Below are 19,333 nucleotides of genomic sequence, written 5' to 3' on the forward strand. Positions count from 1 at the left end.
ATCACTGACTCAACAGACATGAGCTTGAGCAAACTCCAGGAGACAGGGAAGGACAGGGAAGCTTGGTGTGCTGTAGTCCATGGGGTCGCAGAGATTTAGACACGACTGAGCCACTGAACAACAACAGTCCTTATATTCAGGTAGTAATGAGAAAATACAAGGCTATATCCTTTTCCTTCTCATTTAAAAATCTAACCCTATTTTTAAGGCCTTAACCCACAGGACTTTCCATAGCTGGGCTAATTGGGTATTGAGACCGGATCATCACTGATCCCTACCTCCACCTCCAATACCCTGAGTTTTCACTGCCTGCGACACAGATGGCTCATGTATATTACCTCATCACGAGAGCTGCAGTCTCGTCTCACAGGCTATGATGTTAACCCCTGTAACGGCAGGAACTGTGTCTTAGGCTTCTGAACCCCTCACAGAGTACTGTGTGTGTGTGTGCCTGTGTGTTGGTCACTTAGTCATGCCCGACTCTTTGAGACCCCATGGACTGTAGCCCACCAGGCTCCTCCGTCCCTGGGATTCTCCAGGCAAGAACACTGGAGTGGGTTGCCATTTCCTTCTCCAATGCATGAAAGTGAAAAGTGAAAGTGAAGTCGCTCAGTCGTGTCCGACTCTTAGCGACCCCATGGACCGCAGCCCACCAGGCTCCTCCGTCCATGGGATTTCCCAGGCAAGAGTACTGGAGTGGGTTGCTATTGCTTTCTCCATAGTTTAGTGGAGGAAACCAATTAAAATGTGATCAAGGGAATTCCCTGGCAATCCAGTGGTTAGGACTCCGAGCTCTCACTGCTGAGGGCCTGGGGTTTGATCCCTGGTGAGGGAAATAAAATACCAGAAGCTGTGAGGTGCGGTCAAGAATATGTGATAAAGACTAAACACTGGAGGTTCCCGGTGTTATGAGACTATGTGGTAGGTGTAATTTAACCCAGCCGTGGAATCTGAGAAGGCTCAGAGCAGATCCTTAATAAATGGTGGTTGAACGATCAACAAATGAGGAGTTTTCTTCAGACAAGGAAATCTGTTCTTAACTCCAAACAGCCCACACAAGATGCTGCTCAGCGAAGATGCTTGAAAAATAGTGTCTTATCTGCAGGTAGGGAAACACCTGCTGCTGCTCAGTCGCTTCAGTCGTGTCCGACTCTGTGAGACCCCATAGATGGCAGCCCACCAGGCTCCCCCGTCCCTGAGATTCTCCAGACAAGAACACTGGAGTGGGTTGCCATTTCCTTCTCCAATGCGTGAAAGTGAAAAGTGAAAGTGAAGTCGCTCAGTAACGACCCCATGGATTGCAGCCTACCAGGCTCTTCCATCCATGGGATTTTCCAGGCAAGAGTACTGGAGTGGGTTGCCGTTGCCTTCTCCAGGGAAACACCTAGCCCTGGGAGAACCCACTGGTCCAAGGAATTTTATGCTGTAACTGACTTGCTGCCTGGAATTTCCCTCTTAGTAATGCATTCACTTGTGACTGAGACTTTGATCTTCAGAAGTTGATGATTAAATCCAAATTCTCGGGCAGGTCTTATACATTAAACAGCTGTCATTGTGAACACAGTCACGGGGAAAGGTTTATTATGTAATTCCAGTCAAAGCTATGGTTTTTCCAGTAATCATGTATGGATGTGAGAGTTGGACTATAAAGAAAGCTGAGCGCTGAAGAATTGATGCTTTTGAACTGTGGTGTTGGAGAAGACTCCTGAGGGTCCTTTAGACTGCAAGGAGATCCAACCAGTCCATCATAAAGGAAATCAGTCCTGAATATTCATTGGAAGGACTGATGTTGAAGCTGAAACTCCAATACTTTGGCCACCTGATATGAAGAACTGACTCACTGGAAAATACCCTGATGCCAGGAGAGATCGAAGGTGGGAGGAAAAGGGGATGACAGAGGATGAGATGGTTGGATGGCATCACCGACTCAATGGACATGAGTCTGAGTAAACTCCTGGAGTTGGTGATGGACAGGGAGGCCTGGTGTGCTGTAGTCCATGGGGTCGCAAAGAGTCGGACATGACTGAGCAACTGAACTGAACTAAGTCTTGTTAGAAGGGAGATGCAGAAGGCAGGATTGTCTCAAGAAGAAAGGAAAAGATTGGATGTGATTCTAGAACAAAAGGACAGAGGGGGAAAAAAAACAAAAACGCAGCTGAGGAAGCAATAGGTGTGGAGACTTGGCAGGGACAGGAAAGAGCTCTGTAGTTTTGCTCTGAGAAGACATTGCCCTGGGGGACATTTGAACGACCTGGATGGGAGATCTTTGCCCCACAATCAGATATTCTGTGCTGACCATACTGTGGAGCCTACAGAACGTGTGAGGTCTGCTCAGCCCAGTGACTCACACTGTGGAGCCAGATAGAATCACAGGACCCTGTCCTGGCCAGTGCATGGCCTTGATTCTGGGGAGACAGGCTCAGTCCACACACTTGGGACATTTCACCAGCTAAAGAGGGCTGGCGGGAGACCTTATCAAAGGTAAACAAAATGAACATTTTCTGGTGAAATCTGTTTGTTAAAGATATTTAGATTAGAAATGGGATTCTTCCCACAGTTGAAACTTCCAAATATTAATGAGGTAAAAATACAAGGCTTGGGAATAATGAATTAAAGGTCATGACACCAGTGCATGCATGCATGCTCAGTCACTCAGTCGTGTCCCACTTTTTGTGACGCTATGGACTGTAGCCCTCCAGGATCTTCTGTCCATGGGATTTTCCAGGAAATGGGTTGCCATATCCTCCTCCAGGGGATCTTTCCAACCCAGGGATTGAACCCGCATCTCCTGCATCTTCGGCATTGGCAGGTGGGTTCTTTACCACTAAGCCTCCTAGAAAGTCTCAGGACACCAGACTGCTATGTTAAAAAAAATAAAAGTAGATTTCCTCTCTAACCTTCTGCCTTACTTAGTGTATCTGTTAACCATGGTCCTTGACCCAATATTGATATAGAACAGATAGTGGGGAGTGGGGGAAGAGAAAAGCCTTTTTTTGTTACAAAAATAATAAATGTGCATTGTAGAAATTCTAATAAGTCCGAAGAAGCGAATAAAAGAAAGCACTGCAGTCTTTCTTTTCATCAAGATGAAGTCACAACAGTAAACACTGCTTTGAAAACTGAGGTTTTTCCCCCCTCTAAATAGCAAGTTGTGAACATCTTTTTTATGTCGTTAAATAGTCTTCACTTCCTTCCTGTGAGGTATGAGTGGCTCTGTAGTATACTGCTGCGGCTGCTGCTAAGACACTTCAGTCGTGTCCGACTCTGTGCGACCCCACAGACGGCAGCCCACCAGGCTCCCCTGTCCCTGGGATTCTCCAGGCAAGAACACTGGAGTGGGTTGCCATTTCCTTCTCCAATGCATGAAAGTGAAAAGCGAAAGTGAAGTCGCTCAGTCGTGTCCGACTCTTAGCGACCCCATGGACTGCAGCCTACTGGGCTCCTCCATCCATGGGCCTCTCCAGGCAAGAGTACTGGAGTGGGGTGCCATTGCCTTCTCTGGTAGTGTACTGATACAGCATATTTATTAGCTGGTTTCTGATCAAATGATTAGTTTGCTCTAGTGTGTTATTTGCATAAAGAACAGTGCAGAGAATGTATTTTCATTGAAATTTTTTCCCACAGCCCTGAGGATTTCATTAGGACAAACTCCCGGGAGGGATTCAGGGTTTTGGTTGACTTGGTTTATACTCAAAGTTTAAACTGTTGGGTTTACTACAGTTCACTTGTGGCTTCCCAAGTGGTGCTAGGGGTAAAGAACCTGCCTGCTAATGCAGCAGAGATGCATAAGAGATGAGGGTTCAATCCCCAGGTCCAGAAGATGCCCTAGAGGAGAGCAGGGCAGCCCACTCCAATATTCTTGCCTGAAAAATCCCATAGACAGGGGAGCCTGGCAGGCTACAGTCCGTAGAGTTGCAAAGCGTTGGACATGACTGAAGCGACTTAGTTCATACAGTTCACTACCATATTCCTTCAGAAGTTCTTTACCTGGGAAGATGAGCTAATTATTTGGAGTGGACTCAGCAGTATTTTCATGGTGTCCAGTTTAAGTCAATCATATTTATGAGAAATTTCAGGTGATTAATTTATTTGAAGTGTGAAAGTTGCTCAGTCATGTCCAACTCTTTGTGACCCTATGGACTATACAGTCCATGGAATTCTCCAGGCCAGAACACTGGAGTTGGTAGCTTTTCCTTTCTCCAGGGGACCTTCCCAACCCAGGGATTGAACCAGAGTCTCCTGCATTGCAGGCAGATTCTTTACCAACTGAGCCACGGGGGAAGCCTGGTTTGTTGGTGGGTTGAGGGACACAGTTACACACCCAGATCCCTTCAGGAGTGATGGATTTGTCCCCCAGCTGCCCTTGTCAGTTGCCCCCTTTTAGGGCTGGGTTCAGCTGAGAGCCACCTCCCTAAGTTCCCTCCTTCTCAAGGTACCTCCCATCCCAGAGCTGACCAATGCGGGGGGTATCATGGCCCAGCCCTTCTGCTCCAGTGAGGGTCGTCCCATTTTCAGAACTCCCCACAGGGTCTGCAAGGCTTCCACTGGGACCACCTGGTAACTCCACCCTCCCTCTGCCCAGCCTCTCTTTCTCCCCTGCCTTTCCCCTCCCCTCCCACCCCTCCCATCTCCTTCCTCTCCCTGGGTGTTGATCACCAAAGAAAGTGAAAGTGAAAGCCGCTCTGTACTATCTTACTCTTTGTGACCCCATGGACTATACATACAGTCCATGGAATTCTCCAGGCCAGAATACTGGAGTGGGTTGCCTCTCCCTTCTCCAACGGGATCTTCCCGACCCAGGGATCAAACCCAGGTCTCTCACATTGCAGGTGGATTCTTTACCAACTGAGCCACCAGGGAAGCCCAAGAATACTGGAGTGGGTAGCCTATCCCTTCTCCAGCAGATCTTCCCAACCCAGGAATCGAACCAGGGTCTCCGGATTCTTTACCAGCTGAGCTATCATACTCCCTAACAAACCTCCTGCACAATAACCTGTGTCTCAGAGTCCAGGAGCAGCCAGTGACTGTTGGGGTTTTGGTTGGTTGTGGGGGGGGTTGGTTACAGGAGCAGAAGTAGGGGCTCAGCCAACCCTGGCCACAGATCGCTGAGTGTGCCATGGAATTTCACCCCCACAAGGGGAGCGCTAGCAACGCCGCAGCCTCTGGGGCAGCTCACACTCAAGGATGAAGTCAGGCTCCCTCTTCCTAAGAGTTCTTTTCACATAAGAAGATGGATCAAACTGTATCCGAGAATCTTACAAGACCACTTTAAAACACTGTCTTCTCAAAAGGATCTTTTGAAACGTATCTTTAAAAGCCTAACCCTGAGAATACCCGGATCTCAATCTACCTCTAGATCGTCTTTCTAACTCGTGTTGCCGAATATCAGTGGTAACCAAAACCTTCCGTCTCCATTCATCTATAAACCAGTTCTGTAGAAATCCATCAGTGCTGATTCTCAGCCGTGCCATGCACCTCCCTGGTATGTCCCAATCCTGTCTTCCCTAACAATTGCTAAAGAAACCAACTGTGGTTTGTAAACGTTTGCGCGGAATCTAGGTCATCTCCATACTAGCATCCCCACCATTCACTTGCATAAGAGTATAATTTCAGGAGTGAAGAGAACATACTGCAAATGCCCAGGGAGTCACCCCTAGAAATGCGATATGTGTCAGTAAAAAATAAAGAATTGCTGTATAAGGAGGAAGGGACGTGTTCTCTCTGTGTATTATTTGGAGTAATTATTTGACATAGAACATTTTGAACCTGAGGATGTGGATGGGTAAGCTGCTTTGTGTGTCCCTACCTCTCAGTGTCTGGCTCAAAGCAGGTGACTAATCTATTTTGATGACTTACTAAATTAAGCCAGAGGCCAAAAGCTCATGCCTCTGGGGTCTGGAGCATGGAGCTGTTGGTATTTGAAGAGCAGGGGCTTAGCCACGGGTTCGGCCATTGCCACATGAGCGTCTGAGCTCTGAATTGCCACATCTTCCTTTTTTTTAAAACAAAAATTTTATTTTTTATTTTTTTAATACCAAAAACATTTTGTGTTGGGGTATAGCCAATTGACAATGTTGTGATCGTTTCAAGTGAACAGTGAAGGGAATCAGACATACATATACATGTATCCATCTTTCTTTTTTTTAATCCCCCCAAAAAAAGAAATTATATATCTCTGTGAAAACTCCCAATTTTTTAATATTGGCAACTAATAGTTTTATTTGGGGGAAGGGTGCTGCCAGTTCACAACCAGCAAACTAACCTGCAGGAGAAAAAGCAGCTCTTACTTTTCAGACGCTCTGGTGTAAAGAGGGGTGTGCAAATTTCAAGTCACTTGACAGAAACACCCCAGCCTTCCTAATGAACAAGGTTGGCATGACTGTCCTTGTTTTTTCATGGTGACTGTCAATAACCAAGATGTGATGACTTGTTTGTCCTGTGTTTATTGTTGTGAAGTCTGTTTTGAATCATTGTGATACCCACACGGAGGTGACAGGATAGACTTCCACAGGCGACTTATCGTCAGATTTTAAAATAATCCTCGATGATGAAAATGCGAAGTGTGAAAAGACAGCATGTTCTGTGGTCCCCTGGGTAACTTCCCAACAAAGTCATGGAAATGGGGCCTGTGGGTGGTAATGGAAAGAGTAGGTAAGAACACATAATGCTTTTCTCTTCTCCCTCACTTGGCAAAACATGATTTCTGAGCTGAGATCCTGAGATTTAAAACCAGGTGCGGATACAAGCTCTGCAAAGCCAAGTTATTGAAAACTGAGTTTTCTCTCTGTTGTTAAAGATTGACAGATTTCGGTCTGACCTCATTCCTTCCCCCTTAGTCTCTCTTGACCTTTGACTCTGCTCAGCCAGCCAATCACCCAGTACTGATGAGGTGTCTGTGGGCCCGCAGACCTGTGCCAGGTACCCTGGCAGAACAGGATCCGGGCCGGTCTTGAGGCAGCATACTTACCAGCCAGAGTTTGAGCTGTGTCAGTTCTTCCAAGATGAGTGTGGAACACAGAATGAGACAAACAAGGCTTTTCCACCGGCATTCACACGACAGCGTCAAACTCATCATTTGAATGTAAAGGGATTTACTGGGTGAGAATGAAGTAGTCTAAGGTTGTAAAAGCCGTTTGGAGCTGGAATGGAAAAAAAAAAAAACAAAAAAACAGGCCCTGGGGACTGACTGATGACGGCTTCCCGGGTGGCTCAGTGGTAAAGAATCCACCAGCAAATGCAGGAGATGCAGGTTTGATCCCTGGGTCAGGGAGATCCATCCCCTGGAGGAGGAAATAGCAACCCACTCCAGTGTTCTTGCTGGGAAAACCCCTGGACAGAGGAGCCTGGCAGTCTGCATTCCAAGGGGTCGCAAAAGAGTCGGACAAGACTCAGCGACTGAGCACACACGCATGGTGACTGATGGGCACAGAGCAGCCTGTCGCCAGCCCACCCCTGCACAACTGTTCTGTCCAGGTTTCTGTCACCACAGGGTTGCGCCCTGGCTTGAGAACAGCCTCAAAGCAGAAGTGAAAATCAATCATTAAAGCAAGGTGTGTCTGGAAAGGAACAGACTAAAGAGAGCAAATAAGGAATGATTAGTTAGTGTGGCTTGGGCCCCAGTCATCTCCAAATAAACGCTACCTCCCTTAATCCAAGTCATCAAGTGTAGTTTAGATTTGCCTATGGCTATTTCTCCATCTCAAGAATTGCAAACAGTAAGTTTCCAAGAAGTAACAGAGGGGTGGTTAACCTTCACGTCTTAATGCTAAGGAAAGATTGAGGTAATAAGGAAACAAGTTAATGGGATTTCAAGTGCCCATGGAATTTAACAAGCAAAATGAAATCTTGGATGAACTGTGACCTGTCTTTTAAGGTATAGGTTTGAACATGCTTCTCTCTACTTTTCCCCATCGGTTATTTTATTTTACTTTATGTCTTTCCTTTCTTTCTTTTTTTGGGGAAGGGTGACTGCACGCTTTTCTTTATTTCCACGTAAGCTTTAACAGAGCATGACTGCTGTTTGGCTAAAACACACCTCTAGCATTTTCACCACTGCAGCCGTCACCTTTGGCTAAAAAGAGTAGGAAGTTCTATGATATCCCAGAAATACAATTTATTTGTACACTATCTTATACTAATCTATGAAGAGCATCAAATGGTATTTCAGGCTTTTCCAGTTTTTTCCCAAAGTATCAGAAATGACCAAGGCTGAAATTAAGTTTTAACACATTACTGACTGGGGGATTTTGGCAGAAACTAACACCTGTGGTATGAACACATCTCCAGTCAATAATGTGTTATTGTTTCTTCGTGTTGTCGTACAGATTCAGAAGATTAATGGTTATGAAACATGAAGATGATTTTCATTAAAGAGGGTTTTCTTGGCCCAGATTTAGAATTCATAGGTGGCATCCTCTGCAGAGGGAGGCGAGCACACCCTCTGATCTAAGGGTTTCTGTCTGTGTGTGTGTGTGTCCTCAGTCACTCAGTCGTGTCCGACTCTGTGTGACTCCATGGACTGTAGCCCTCAGGGCTCCTCTGTCCATGGGATTTCCCCAGCAAGACCACTGGAGTGGGGTGCCATTTCCTTCTCCAGGGGATCTTCCTGACTCAAGGATCAAACCCATGTTCCCATGTCTCCCGCATTGCAGGCTGATTCTTAACCCAGTGAGCCATAGAGTAAGTTCTCTTGCCTAAGGGGTCTGGTTAGAACCTTCCAAGTCCATCACAAAAAAGGCTATCAGTATCAGCTCTGTCTTACATTTCCTTTCACACAAAGGCCCCTCGCTGTGGCCGAGCAGATCTTACCAGTCACAAAGCAATTGCATGAGCAATAAATTTCTGAGCCGCATCTGACTCCTCCCCCCTCCCCTGCCCATCCTCCGCATTACCCCTCAGAGATAACAAAAATGGAAAGAAGAAAAGTTTTCATTCTCTTTTTCACATGTGATCATCACGAAAAAAGCAGGTTGGGAATTTAACCACACTACGTGGAGACAATAGGTCTCCAAACATTTTTGATCATGAACCTTGTAGATAAAAGATTTTTTTTGATAAAAATTTTTGAGTGCAACTGCCAGTAAAAGCATTTAATTTGTAAATTCTAGACAAATTCTACTCTACACTGTATACCTTAACAAAACACACCCTAAAAACTGACATTTTAAAAAGGACAAGTGAACATCTATTAAATTGTTCACTTTCCGCCCAAATGACAAAGGGTTGGTGAGACCCAGTCTGTAGACCCTAAGGAGAGTCACATGCCTCTGGGAGTGTCTATGGGGGGCCTCAGTGTAGAGCTGGCGGTGAGCTGGTGGTGCAGCCCCTAGCCCGGACACCCACGAGCCACTAAGCTGCAAGGAGGGAGGAAGTGCACCCCGGAATGTGATCGACACCCACTGAGCAAATGTGTGCCTTTACCACCTCCTGCAGTGAAAAGGTGGAGAAGGCAATGGCACCCCACTCCAGTACTCTTGCCTGGAGAATCCCATGGATGGAGGAGCCTGGGAGGCTGCAGTCCATGGGGTTGCTAAGAGTCGGACACGACTGAGCGACTTCACTTTCACTTTTCACTTTCCTGCTTTGGAAAAGGAAATGGCAACCCACTCCAGTGTTCTTGCCTGGAGAATCCCAGGGACCGGGGAGCCTGGTGGGCTGCCGTCTATGGGGTCGCACAGAGTCGGACATGACTGAAGCAACTTAGCAGCAGCACCAGTGAAAAGGAATGGCATGGTCTTTGTTTAAACCAAAGACACAGGACACCCTCCGGTTAGGAACACAGATGGCTGTGGCTTTTTGATCGCTGGTGGATGCTGGCTCTTTGCTTGTCTCAGATGGAGCATCCCTGGTGAAGTCTTGCAGGGCTGCCAGGTAAGAATATAACTAGGGTATCAGGCAGACTGCATGGGGTGCCTGTTGTGGGGCAGGGGCATCACCAGGATTAAAGGTGGGAGAGAACATGAGGCCTGGAGGGGCACCTCCTAGAAAAGAGGTGTTCAATGATGGGCTTTGAAGGATAAATAGGAGTTGGTAGGCAGAGAAGAGACGAGGGAGGAGCTCACTGAGGGACCCGAGAAAAGCAGGCAAAGCTGAGAGCTGCCTAGAGGAGTCATGAGCTCTGCAATCAGAGAAGGCCTTGTGCCTTAGGGGCAACTTTGCCCCCCAGCCTACATTTTCTGAACCCAGACACTGGAGTAGTTTTGTGGCATGGAAGTCCCTTCATGCCCCTCCTCTGCTCAAATCCTTCTGATATCAGCATGCAAGCCAGAGACCTTCCAGTGGCTAAATTCTCACGTGGCCTCACTCCCAACCACTTTGTTCGCATTCCTCCTCTGCGGCCCACCCTGAGGCTCCTGCTGGGTCTGGAATGTGTCAGGGGACTTTGTGCCTTCTGTTCCCTCAGCCTGGAATGCTGTTCCAAGCATTCCACCACTTCACTCCACTACTTCCTTTAAGTCTTGATGTACCCACCTGCCATCTTCTCAGGAATGCCTTTCCTGGGGAGTCTGTCTGTTTTCTCTTCCTTCCTTCCTTCCGTCCTCCCCACTTCTTTCACACTCCTTCTCACTTTCTTTCTCCCTTTCTCAACTTTAATTATTCCTCTTACCACTATCGAAACACACTATGTATTTTACCCCTTTATCTCATTTCTTTCTCTTTTTTTTCATCTAGAATATAAGCTTCATGAGGGCAGAGAGTTTTGTCTGTCTTCACCTTTGAACCCCCAGTACCTGGAACTGTGCTTGGATAAAATATTGGGTAGATGGATGGATGAACGGATGAATACCAAGCGAAAATCTTATCTTTAACCTACAGAGCAACAGGAAGTCACTGAAATCTCTATAGTCTTAGTAGGAGAGGAATGTGAACAAGCTCGGCTCGGGAAGTTTTTTGTTGTGGGAATTACACACTATCTGGGAGCAATAAGAAATTGGCCACAGCGAAGCCAGTTAGAAAGCTACCGAGGTTGCGGAGGGCTGCCTGAAGCGGGGTGCAGGAGGGCCAAATTGGGGCAGGGGGTGGTCCAAAAAACCTAGAGACATCTCCCCTGGCCAGCAGGGCACCTAGGAGAGGAAGCCATGCAAGATGCCAGAGAGACTCAGAGAACGTAGATGGGGAAATACCAAGGGGCAAGGCTTCAGTGCAGGAGTGGTTCCATGGAACAAGCAGGGACTCCGCGGTCAGAGGATCAGGGCGAGTCCTGACTCTCCCCAGCACCGTGAGCCCCTCTGAACCTCAGGATCGTTATGGATGAGACAGGAACTAGAAGCTCAACACATCAACCACTGACAGTGTTTTGGGGACCGTCCTGTGCTCTCTGCCTATGTCACACGGTTCAGTCTTCACAGCCACTCAGAGTTTGACATGAACCTGGTTGACAAGGTGAGCACAAGAACGTCCCTTCGGTGAATAACACCTCTTAGACTGGGGAGTGATTAAGATGAGTCAGCAGCCACTGTGTTTTTCTTTTGCCCAATAACTTAAGTTGGGGGAACCATGCTTCACATCATAGTCGGAAGGACTGTGAATATTAAACAACAGTGAAGCTAGTCCATTATCTCAGAAGCTGAAGGCACCACTAAAATGTGAGTTTCCTTGCCATTCAAGATAAACACTCTGATATCTTTGATCTCAGTTGGGTGTGTCATTTTCCCTCCCAGATCATCTTTGGCAAATGTCTTCATCCTCTGGTCTACTCTGCTTTGCGAAACACAGTCAGAACTCAGTTTCTCTCTCTGGTCATCCCGTGGAAGGCTTCGCAGGTGGTACATTCTTGGCGTGGTTGTGAACCCCTTGGGGTGTGTAACAGGTGTGATGAGGTCATTTTCACTCAGCTTTAGGCGTGCTGTAATGGGAATGATGAATTTCAACATAAACCTCATGTTTTTCCTTGCTGAAAATAGAAACTTCTTAATGAAAATATGTTCTGACTGCTTGGAGCCAGAAATGCAGGTTGAAGAGCTTCATTTCAAATTTTGAATGGTATGAATGGAAGAAATGCAAACCATCTAAAGCGTTCAATGGACAAAAGCATTTCATTGTGCTTCTCTAACTTCTGGTTGCAGTTTTACTATTTTAAGTGCAATTTTTAGCATGCTTTTCGAGAGTTTTAATGAGACATTTCAGTGGGCACTGTTTTGTTCAAATCACTTACATCCAACTTGAAAACAAGAATTAAGAAGGTAGTTGAGTTTCCAACCACAAGAAATATACAAATACCATGTGTATTAGTCACTCATGTCCAACGCTTTGCAACCCCATGGACTGTAGCCTCTGTCCATGGAACTGTCCGGGCAAGAATACTGGAGTCGGTTGCCATTCCCTTCTCCAGGGGATCTTCCCGACCCAAGGATCAAACCCAGGTCTCCTGTGTTGCAGGAAGATTCTTTATTATCTGAACCAACAGGGAGCTCATACAAATACCATAGGACATTTAGAAATGCAAGTTTGTGTGTAACAGACATACAGTCCAAGATGGGCATTCCTAACAAGAACTTTCAGGTGAGCAAATGAAGTGCCAGCTGGGGCTTCGGAACAGCACGAGGGTACATGCTCTGTACCTCTCATACCATGGGGTACTTGTGCTACTGGACCCTAGGTGGCTTCTCTCCTGGGTCAGGGCTCAGGGACACTTTGTGACCCAGTGATTTTTGCCAGCATCCAGTCTAGCCTTCCTACAATCAGTGCCACTTTGAGCCCCTTTCCCTGATCTAGGAATGGAAGCACTCAAGTTCCCTAAATATGATTCAGATGGAAGTGAAAGTGTTGGTCGTTCAATCATGCATGTCCAACTCTTTGCGACCTCATGGACTATATGCAGCCTGCCAGGCTCCTCTGTCCATGGGATTCTTCAGGCAAGAATCCTGGAGTGGGTAGCCATTCCTTTCTCCAGGGGATCTTCCCCACCCAGGGATCAAACCTGGGTCTCCTGCATTGCAGGCAGATTCTTTCTTTACTGTCTGAAATTCAGATGGAGCTCACTATCAATTCAAAGGCAGGTACAGAATGGCATGTATTAGGAGGCTTTAGGGACCGCCTAATGAAAAATCTATCACTTAGCACTGATTTCTTTGAGCAAAGACAGTTGAACCATCTTCAAATACCTCACGAGAACTTTTTTTTTCCATCCATATAATGAAACCATGGACTTCCCCCACTCCCCACCCCCATAGCTCAGAGGGTAAGGAATTTTCCCCTGCAACGCAGGAGACACTGGAGATGTGGGTTCAATCCCAGGGTGGGGAAGATCCCTTGGAGGAGGGCACGGCAACCCTCTCCAGTATTCTTGCCTGAAAAATCCCATTGACGAAAGAGCCTGGGGGGCTACAATTCAAAAGGCTACAAAGGGTCAGACACCCCTGAGCACGAATGCCGTGAAACCACAGTTAAAAATTTGAGTGAGTTCAGTGCTGTTGTCTCAGATGAACAGAAACATTCCAGGTTTGCCCACACAATTGAGCTGGAGCTTCATGTCATGACTTTTAATAGGAGGGGGAGGCGAGTGAGGAGGAGATGGAGAAATGAACCTCTTCTTCCTCCTCTGATCCCCCTGTAGCTCTTGTTCGCCGAGGCAGACTCCAGGAGAGAAAGGAGAGGAGGGACAGGCACACTGGGGGAGTAGAGTGCGCCTGTGTCTTCTACCTCCTTGTCCCTTTTCCCCGTTGCCTCCCTCCACCAACGCCTCCCATACCCACGCTGCCACCAAAGCCTGCATGTGCCCCCAGGCCCCCCTGCGGCCTCTGCACTGAAAATGCAGCCAGTCCAAGTGCATGGCCCCTGGAACCAAGCGCCTCCCAACGTGGCCCTGTCCTCTTGGTGTTTCATGCATCCCATAAAGAACCTGCCTGCTAATGCAGGAGACACAGGAGACACAGATTTGATCCCTGGGTTAGGAAGATCCCCTGGAGGAAGAGATGGCAACCCACTCCAGTATTCTTGCCTGGAAAATCCCATGGACAGAAAAGCCTAGTGGGCTACAGTCCATGGGATGGCAAAGAGTTGGACACAACTGAGCGCGCACACACACACACACACACACACACACACACACTATTTTACAGCATTCAAAACATTTCTAGATTTTTTGCATTTAAATCTCCTGGGTTGGGAGTTACAGGTAATTTGGCAAAGCAAACACCATAACTGGTCTCTTACATAACCCTACAACAAGCAGCAGGGAACCACGCGTGGAGATTAAGCAACCCTCACTCATCCAGGAAGACTTTGCGTTTCCTTTTATGGAGGAATAAATACTCCAGCTTGCTCTTTCCTGTTGCATATATTCTTTTCATTACTGGCTGACTTTAAGAATCTTTGAAGTTAATTTTTACAGAATTTCACTTAACTTTTGGAAGCTTAAGAGGTGTCCATGTGTGCCTCTAGACTAGAGAATGTTTTTCATAAATAGCGTGACTGTGTTTAGGTGATAATGAAATTGGAAAGAATGGGAAGAACCTAGCACTCAGACCGCCATAGGGACCTAAACTGGCAAAGTACTTGGAAGTTCAAAGAGTTGCAGCATTTTAATGGGAGTAAGGGCTTCCCTGGTGGCTCAGCGGTAAAGAATTGGCCTGTCAATGTAGGAGACTCAGGTTTGGTCCCTGGGTCAGGAAGATTCCCCTGAAGAAACAAATGGCACCCCACTCCAGTATTCTTCCCTGGGAAATCCCATGGACAGAAAAGCCTGGTGGACTACAGTTCATGAGGTTGCAAAGAGTTGGCCACAACTTAGTGACTAAACAACAATAGCATTTAAGAGAGATAAGCAACAAGGACCTGCTGTATAGCACAGGGAACTATAGTCAATATCCTGTAATAACTGATATGAGAAAAGAACCTGAAGAAGAATAGATACACATACACGTATAACTGAATCACTTTGCTATACACCTGAAATTTACACAACAGTGTAAATCAACTGTACTTCAATTAAAAAAATAATAGTAAAATGAAAACTTGGGGGAAGTTGCAGCCTTTTCAAAAAACTGGTACCCTGCTATTCCAGTGTGCTTCTAGACCAGACCTCTTACCTGCAAAAAGGCCAACTGAACTAGCTTTTCAATTGTGCTCTCCATTCTTTCTATTTCTTCATCCTTTCCTATTTAAAACAAAACCGAAAACACTCAGCCTCTGAGTCTCCAAGCAGACAGCCTCTTAATGTTTTCTTTCTCAGCTTCAGAGGTTCAGATTACTCTAAAATGTTTTCGTATCTTTTTTCCGAATTCAGTAGGCGTTAGAAAATGATCAAAGAGCTGCCTATTCCTAGTTGTTCAATTACAAAGTTTTCCAACGAAAATCCTAGGATCGCTTCCCACATTCTCACTATGAAATACTAGTGGGAATTAGGACATTGATTCAATAAAGTTTCATCAGGAAAAAAAAGAGGGGGTGGGGACAGGGCACATTTCGTAACGAATTCTACTTTTTTTCTTAAAAAAACAGAGGTCATTGACCAAGACAGATTTCCAAATGTTTTCTCTAATATCCAGTATATGAAACTTTGATTTAAGTGTTCAGGAAATTATAGGGATCAAACCATTCCCCAAGACTTCGGTTTCCAGGTTTCTCCAAGCCTTGAAAGTTCCCTGCAGGCTAATTACTGTTTACTGCTGTGGCCCTTCCTGCTTCTGTCTGTAACATTTTCCATCCTAAGAAGGGTCGTCCCATTCAGCGGCGGAGCCTGGTGACTGAGTGGCTGAATGGAATTACTACCAGTGGAAACTATGCTGCAAGAGGGAGAGATAAAACAGCTGCAAAGCAAACTTCGGCCGTTTTTTCCATCCTCCCCAAGCGAAGTTAATTAGCATAGGGAAAGTGACTAAGGTGTTGACGTCACCTCTTTCCAGTAGAAACTTACATTCTGTCCCTGTCCGCCTGCAAGTCAAGCAGGCTTGACTCAGGAATTTGGTGTCCAAACAGGATGCCCTGGAAGCGGTGCTTTTTTTTTTACCCCGGGGTTGGGGCGGGGGCGGGGGGAGCCAGACCTCATTGCTTTATAAGCGCCAGCTCGAGAAAGAACCTGACAGCTTCTGAAAGGAACTCCATCCACTTGGGGCTTCACTGCGGGAGTCGCTGTAGCTCTCACTGTAAGAAAGCAAGATGCACTTTAGAAATTTTAACTACAGTTTTAGCTCCCTGATTGCCTGTGTGGCAAACAGTGAGATCTTCAGCGAAAGTGAAACCAGGGTAAGGCTTCTGATATAATGTAATTTTTTTTTTTTTAGAGAGTTTTCAAAGCATGATGTTATTTGGTACTATTAGCTGAGATAGTTGGTGGGGATGTGTGGTTCTCTTTGCGGGTTTTGGGGGGTTTTGAAATGCATCCAGAATGCTTTGAGCCTTCAGAATCAAAAGGTATTGCCTGAGGAATTCGCTCTGAAAGAATTTTTTAAAGCTCAGTATTTTAAAATGTCTCTGTCTCTTGGCCAATTAGTAAGGCAGGGTTCAGCATGGTGTTTGTTTTTTTCATTCTGTGTAGATTGTAAGTAAACTTTTGGAGGGAGGACTTTTCTTACAGTGCACAGAATGTTTCACTTTGACATCTCGAGTTCAGGATACTTTGATTGTATCTTAGAAAATCACTATTGTAGAGATATTTGAATGTTTGAAGTAATTATAAGGGCCTGTCTTCAACTTTGTAGGTTTTTCCAGGTGGAGAAAATGCACCCATAGCAAATAATAAATAGAGATAAGTTAGATATCCTACCTCCTGGAAAGCGGCTGTCATCAATGGTCATTAATGTAACTAGTGATTTTAACTACCGTGCTTCACTTCTTCATTTGATTAAAATGCCAAGATTTCCATCAGTAGCTATGAAGCTATCTAACTGATCTCTAAAACAAGACTGTATATGAATGAATTCTGTGTGTTCTTTTTAGGGGGCAGTGATCATGTTATATCCTTATGCCTAAAGCCATACTGAGACTTGGGAAGTTTTCTTTCTTTCTTTTTTTTAAATCAAATTTAACTCCCTAATCATGTAGTCTGCTTACAAGCCAGAATCGTAGTTTTTTAACTAGATATTAGAGAATAGTCTATGCGTACGTGGGTGCTTGTTAAGTCGCTTCAGTCTTGTCCAACTCTTTGCAACCCTATGGACTGTATGTAGCCTGCCAGGCTCCTCTGTCCATGGGATTCTCCAGGCAACAATACTGGAGTGGGTTGCCATGCCCTCCTCCAGGGGAACTTCCCAACCCAGGGATCGAACCAACGTCTCTTAAGTCTCCTGCATTGGCAGGTGGGTTCTTTATCACTAGCGGCACCTGGGAAGCCCAATCTATGTGTAAACGTTCTACAAAATCTATGTATTTAATATTAGCCTTATGTGAGTAAAATCACTTTTTACTCATTTCAGTAGAGATGCCACCCAACAACTGTAATAACAAATAAGATTATTTTATAAAAGAACAGTAGGAGAGCAATATGAAATTAACAAGGTAGTGTGGGTTCTCTTGCACTCTGGTCCTCAGCCCTGACTTGCAGTCTAAAAATATCCATCAAAGTCATCTCTCTTAAGTTATGAATCATAACTCGAAACAGTTGGTCACAATGCCTACGGATGAGGTCGTGTGAAATTCCAAATCTGCACAGACACCCTCACGCCCCGGACTCACCCGTGCTCCGCAGAGGGGTGGAGACCAACCGAGTCACTGCGCGGCCAGATAAACTCGAAGCTTGACCATCGCTGCGCATTCGCTCTCCTGTTTCTCTGCGACACCTCTCCTGGGAAAGTCACAGGCTTTTCCATCAACTAAAGAAAAGCCAAGGAACTGGAAGAGAGAAACTCTGTGAGCTCTTCCCACTCACCTGGTGGAGACGCCAGCCAGGAGGGAAGGCAGGCCCTGACCAACCACGCATCCATCCAGAGGACCATCCCCTCCTCCACTCCCTAGCACCAAAAAGTCTCAGGGACCTTCTCCCCTTCTGCTGGAATCCTCTCTCCGCTTTGCAGAAACAGCATGCTCTCTATAGATTTCCAGGGTCCTTCCAGGCCTCCTTGTCTCGCCAGTCACCTGGGTAGAGGACACGCTGTCTGCCCCAGCCCTGCTCTCAGCCAACCCCATCGGCCTCTCACCATCCCCAGAGTTAAGTCTGCAGAAAAGATTCAGAAATCTGGTAACTGACAGCACCTGCACAATCTTCCTACAAATTTCAAGACTGTCCATCAACACCTTCCCCTCTGGTTGGAAAAGATGGCAGCGGTCTCCCAGTTCCCCAAAACCACACTCCATTCAGGACCCAACCCTGTGGTGGTGGTGGTGGGGGTTGCTTCTGCAGAACTTTTCCCAGGATCTGACGAAACATTCTCCTGAATCTAGGCTTTTAATCATTGAACTCAGGCATTTCAGTTCTAAGATCTCATGCTGTTTCATAATGTTCACTAGTTCTTAAACACTAGAGCTAAATGCATACCTGTATTAAAGCCAGTGTATAGAAACAGGTTCTTTGACAGTACATTCATTTTTAAAAACCAGTACTATTTTAGAGAGTTAAAAAATGACAGACTGGGAAAATACCACTGGGAATTTTTTTTTTTAAACTGCTTCCTTTACGGTAAGAAATGCAAGACCTTTTTATACAGAGTGAAATAAGTCAGAAAGAGAAAGACAAATATCATATATTAACGCATATGTATGAAATCTAGAAAAATAGTACTGACGATCCAATTTGCAGGGCAGCAAAGGAGACAGACATAAAGAACAGACTTGTTGACACAGTGGGGGAAGAAGAGGATGTGATGATTTGAGGGAACAGCATTGAAACCTATACATTACCATATGTAAACTAGATAGCCAGTGGGAGGTTGATGTAAGGCACAGGGAGCCCACAGTCTGTGCTCTGTGACAACCTAGAGGGGTGGGATGGGGAGGAAGGTGGGAGGGGCTTCAAGAAGGAAGGAACATATTTACTGCCGATTCATGTTGATGTATGGCAAAAAACATCGCATAATGTTAAGTAATTATCCTCTAATTTAAAAAAAAAAAAAAAACGTAAAAAAAGGCAAACAACCATAGGGAAAATGTACCTTTACCACCTATAGGGCATTAAAAAAAAAAAAAAAAGAGAAATGCAAGCCTTTTTAAATTAACTTTATTGTTTCCCAATTCAATTAAAAAAATTTTTTTTTTCAAACTAGCTCCAGTGTTTGAAAGCCCTAAGTAATATTTGATGGACAGGGCATTGTCCTAAGCGGAGTGGTGGGACTGAAGTTCACTGGATTGGGGAGGATTGTGGAACAATAAGATCTGAAGTTGGAAGTTCTTGAAACAATGAATGATTTCAGTTTCTCCATAAGAACTGTAATGAAGCCATCCAGTCAAAGGTCATGTGCAG

The 19,333-nt window shown here is 45.7% G+C and overlaps 1 protein-coding gene and 1 long non-coding RNA gene across 3 annotated transcripts in view; one reads left to right on the top strand and one right to left on the bottom strand.

Moving 5' to 3' along the window:
• Positions 1–19,333, top strand: part of RCAN1 (regulator of calcineurin 1) — a 121,689-nt gene that overhangs the window by 94,442 nt on the left and 7,914 nt on the right. Inside the window, exon 1 of one of the 2 annotated variants that reach the window (XM_006062844.3) lies at positions 15,980–16,185. The exons of the other annotated variant lie outside the window; for it this stretch is intronic. Coding sequence (XP_006062906.1) covers positions 16,099–16,185 — 87 coding nt within the window. The 5' untranslated portion in view covers positions 15,980–16,098. Of the gene's footprint in view, positions 1–15,979; positions 16,186–19,333 lie in introns of those variants that run through there. 2 annotated transcript variants of the gene reach the window in all.
• LOC123332652 lies at positions 6,426–7,078 on the bottom strand. Its single transcript, XR_006549585.1, has 2 exons — positions 6,968–7,078; positions 6,426–6,626 (listed from the first exon to the last, which is right to left on the bottom strand). It is a non-coding gene; the product is annotated as an uncharacterized LOC123332652 (long non-coding RNA).

This window comes from Bubalus bubalis, chromosome 1 (assembly GCF_019923935.1).
Source record: "Bubalus bubalis isolate 160015118507 breed Murrah chromosome 1, NDDB_SH_1, whole genome shotgun sequence".
Classification (NCBI taxonomy): Eukaryota; Metazoa; Chordata; class Mammalia; order Artiodactyla; family Bovidae; genus Bubalus; species Bubalus bubalis.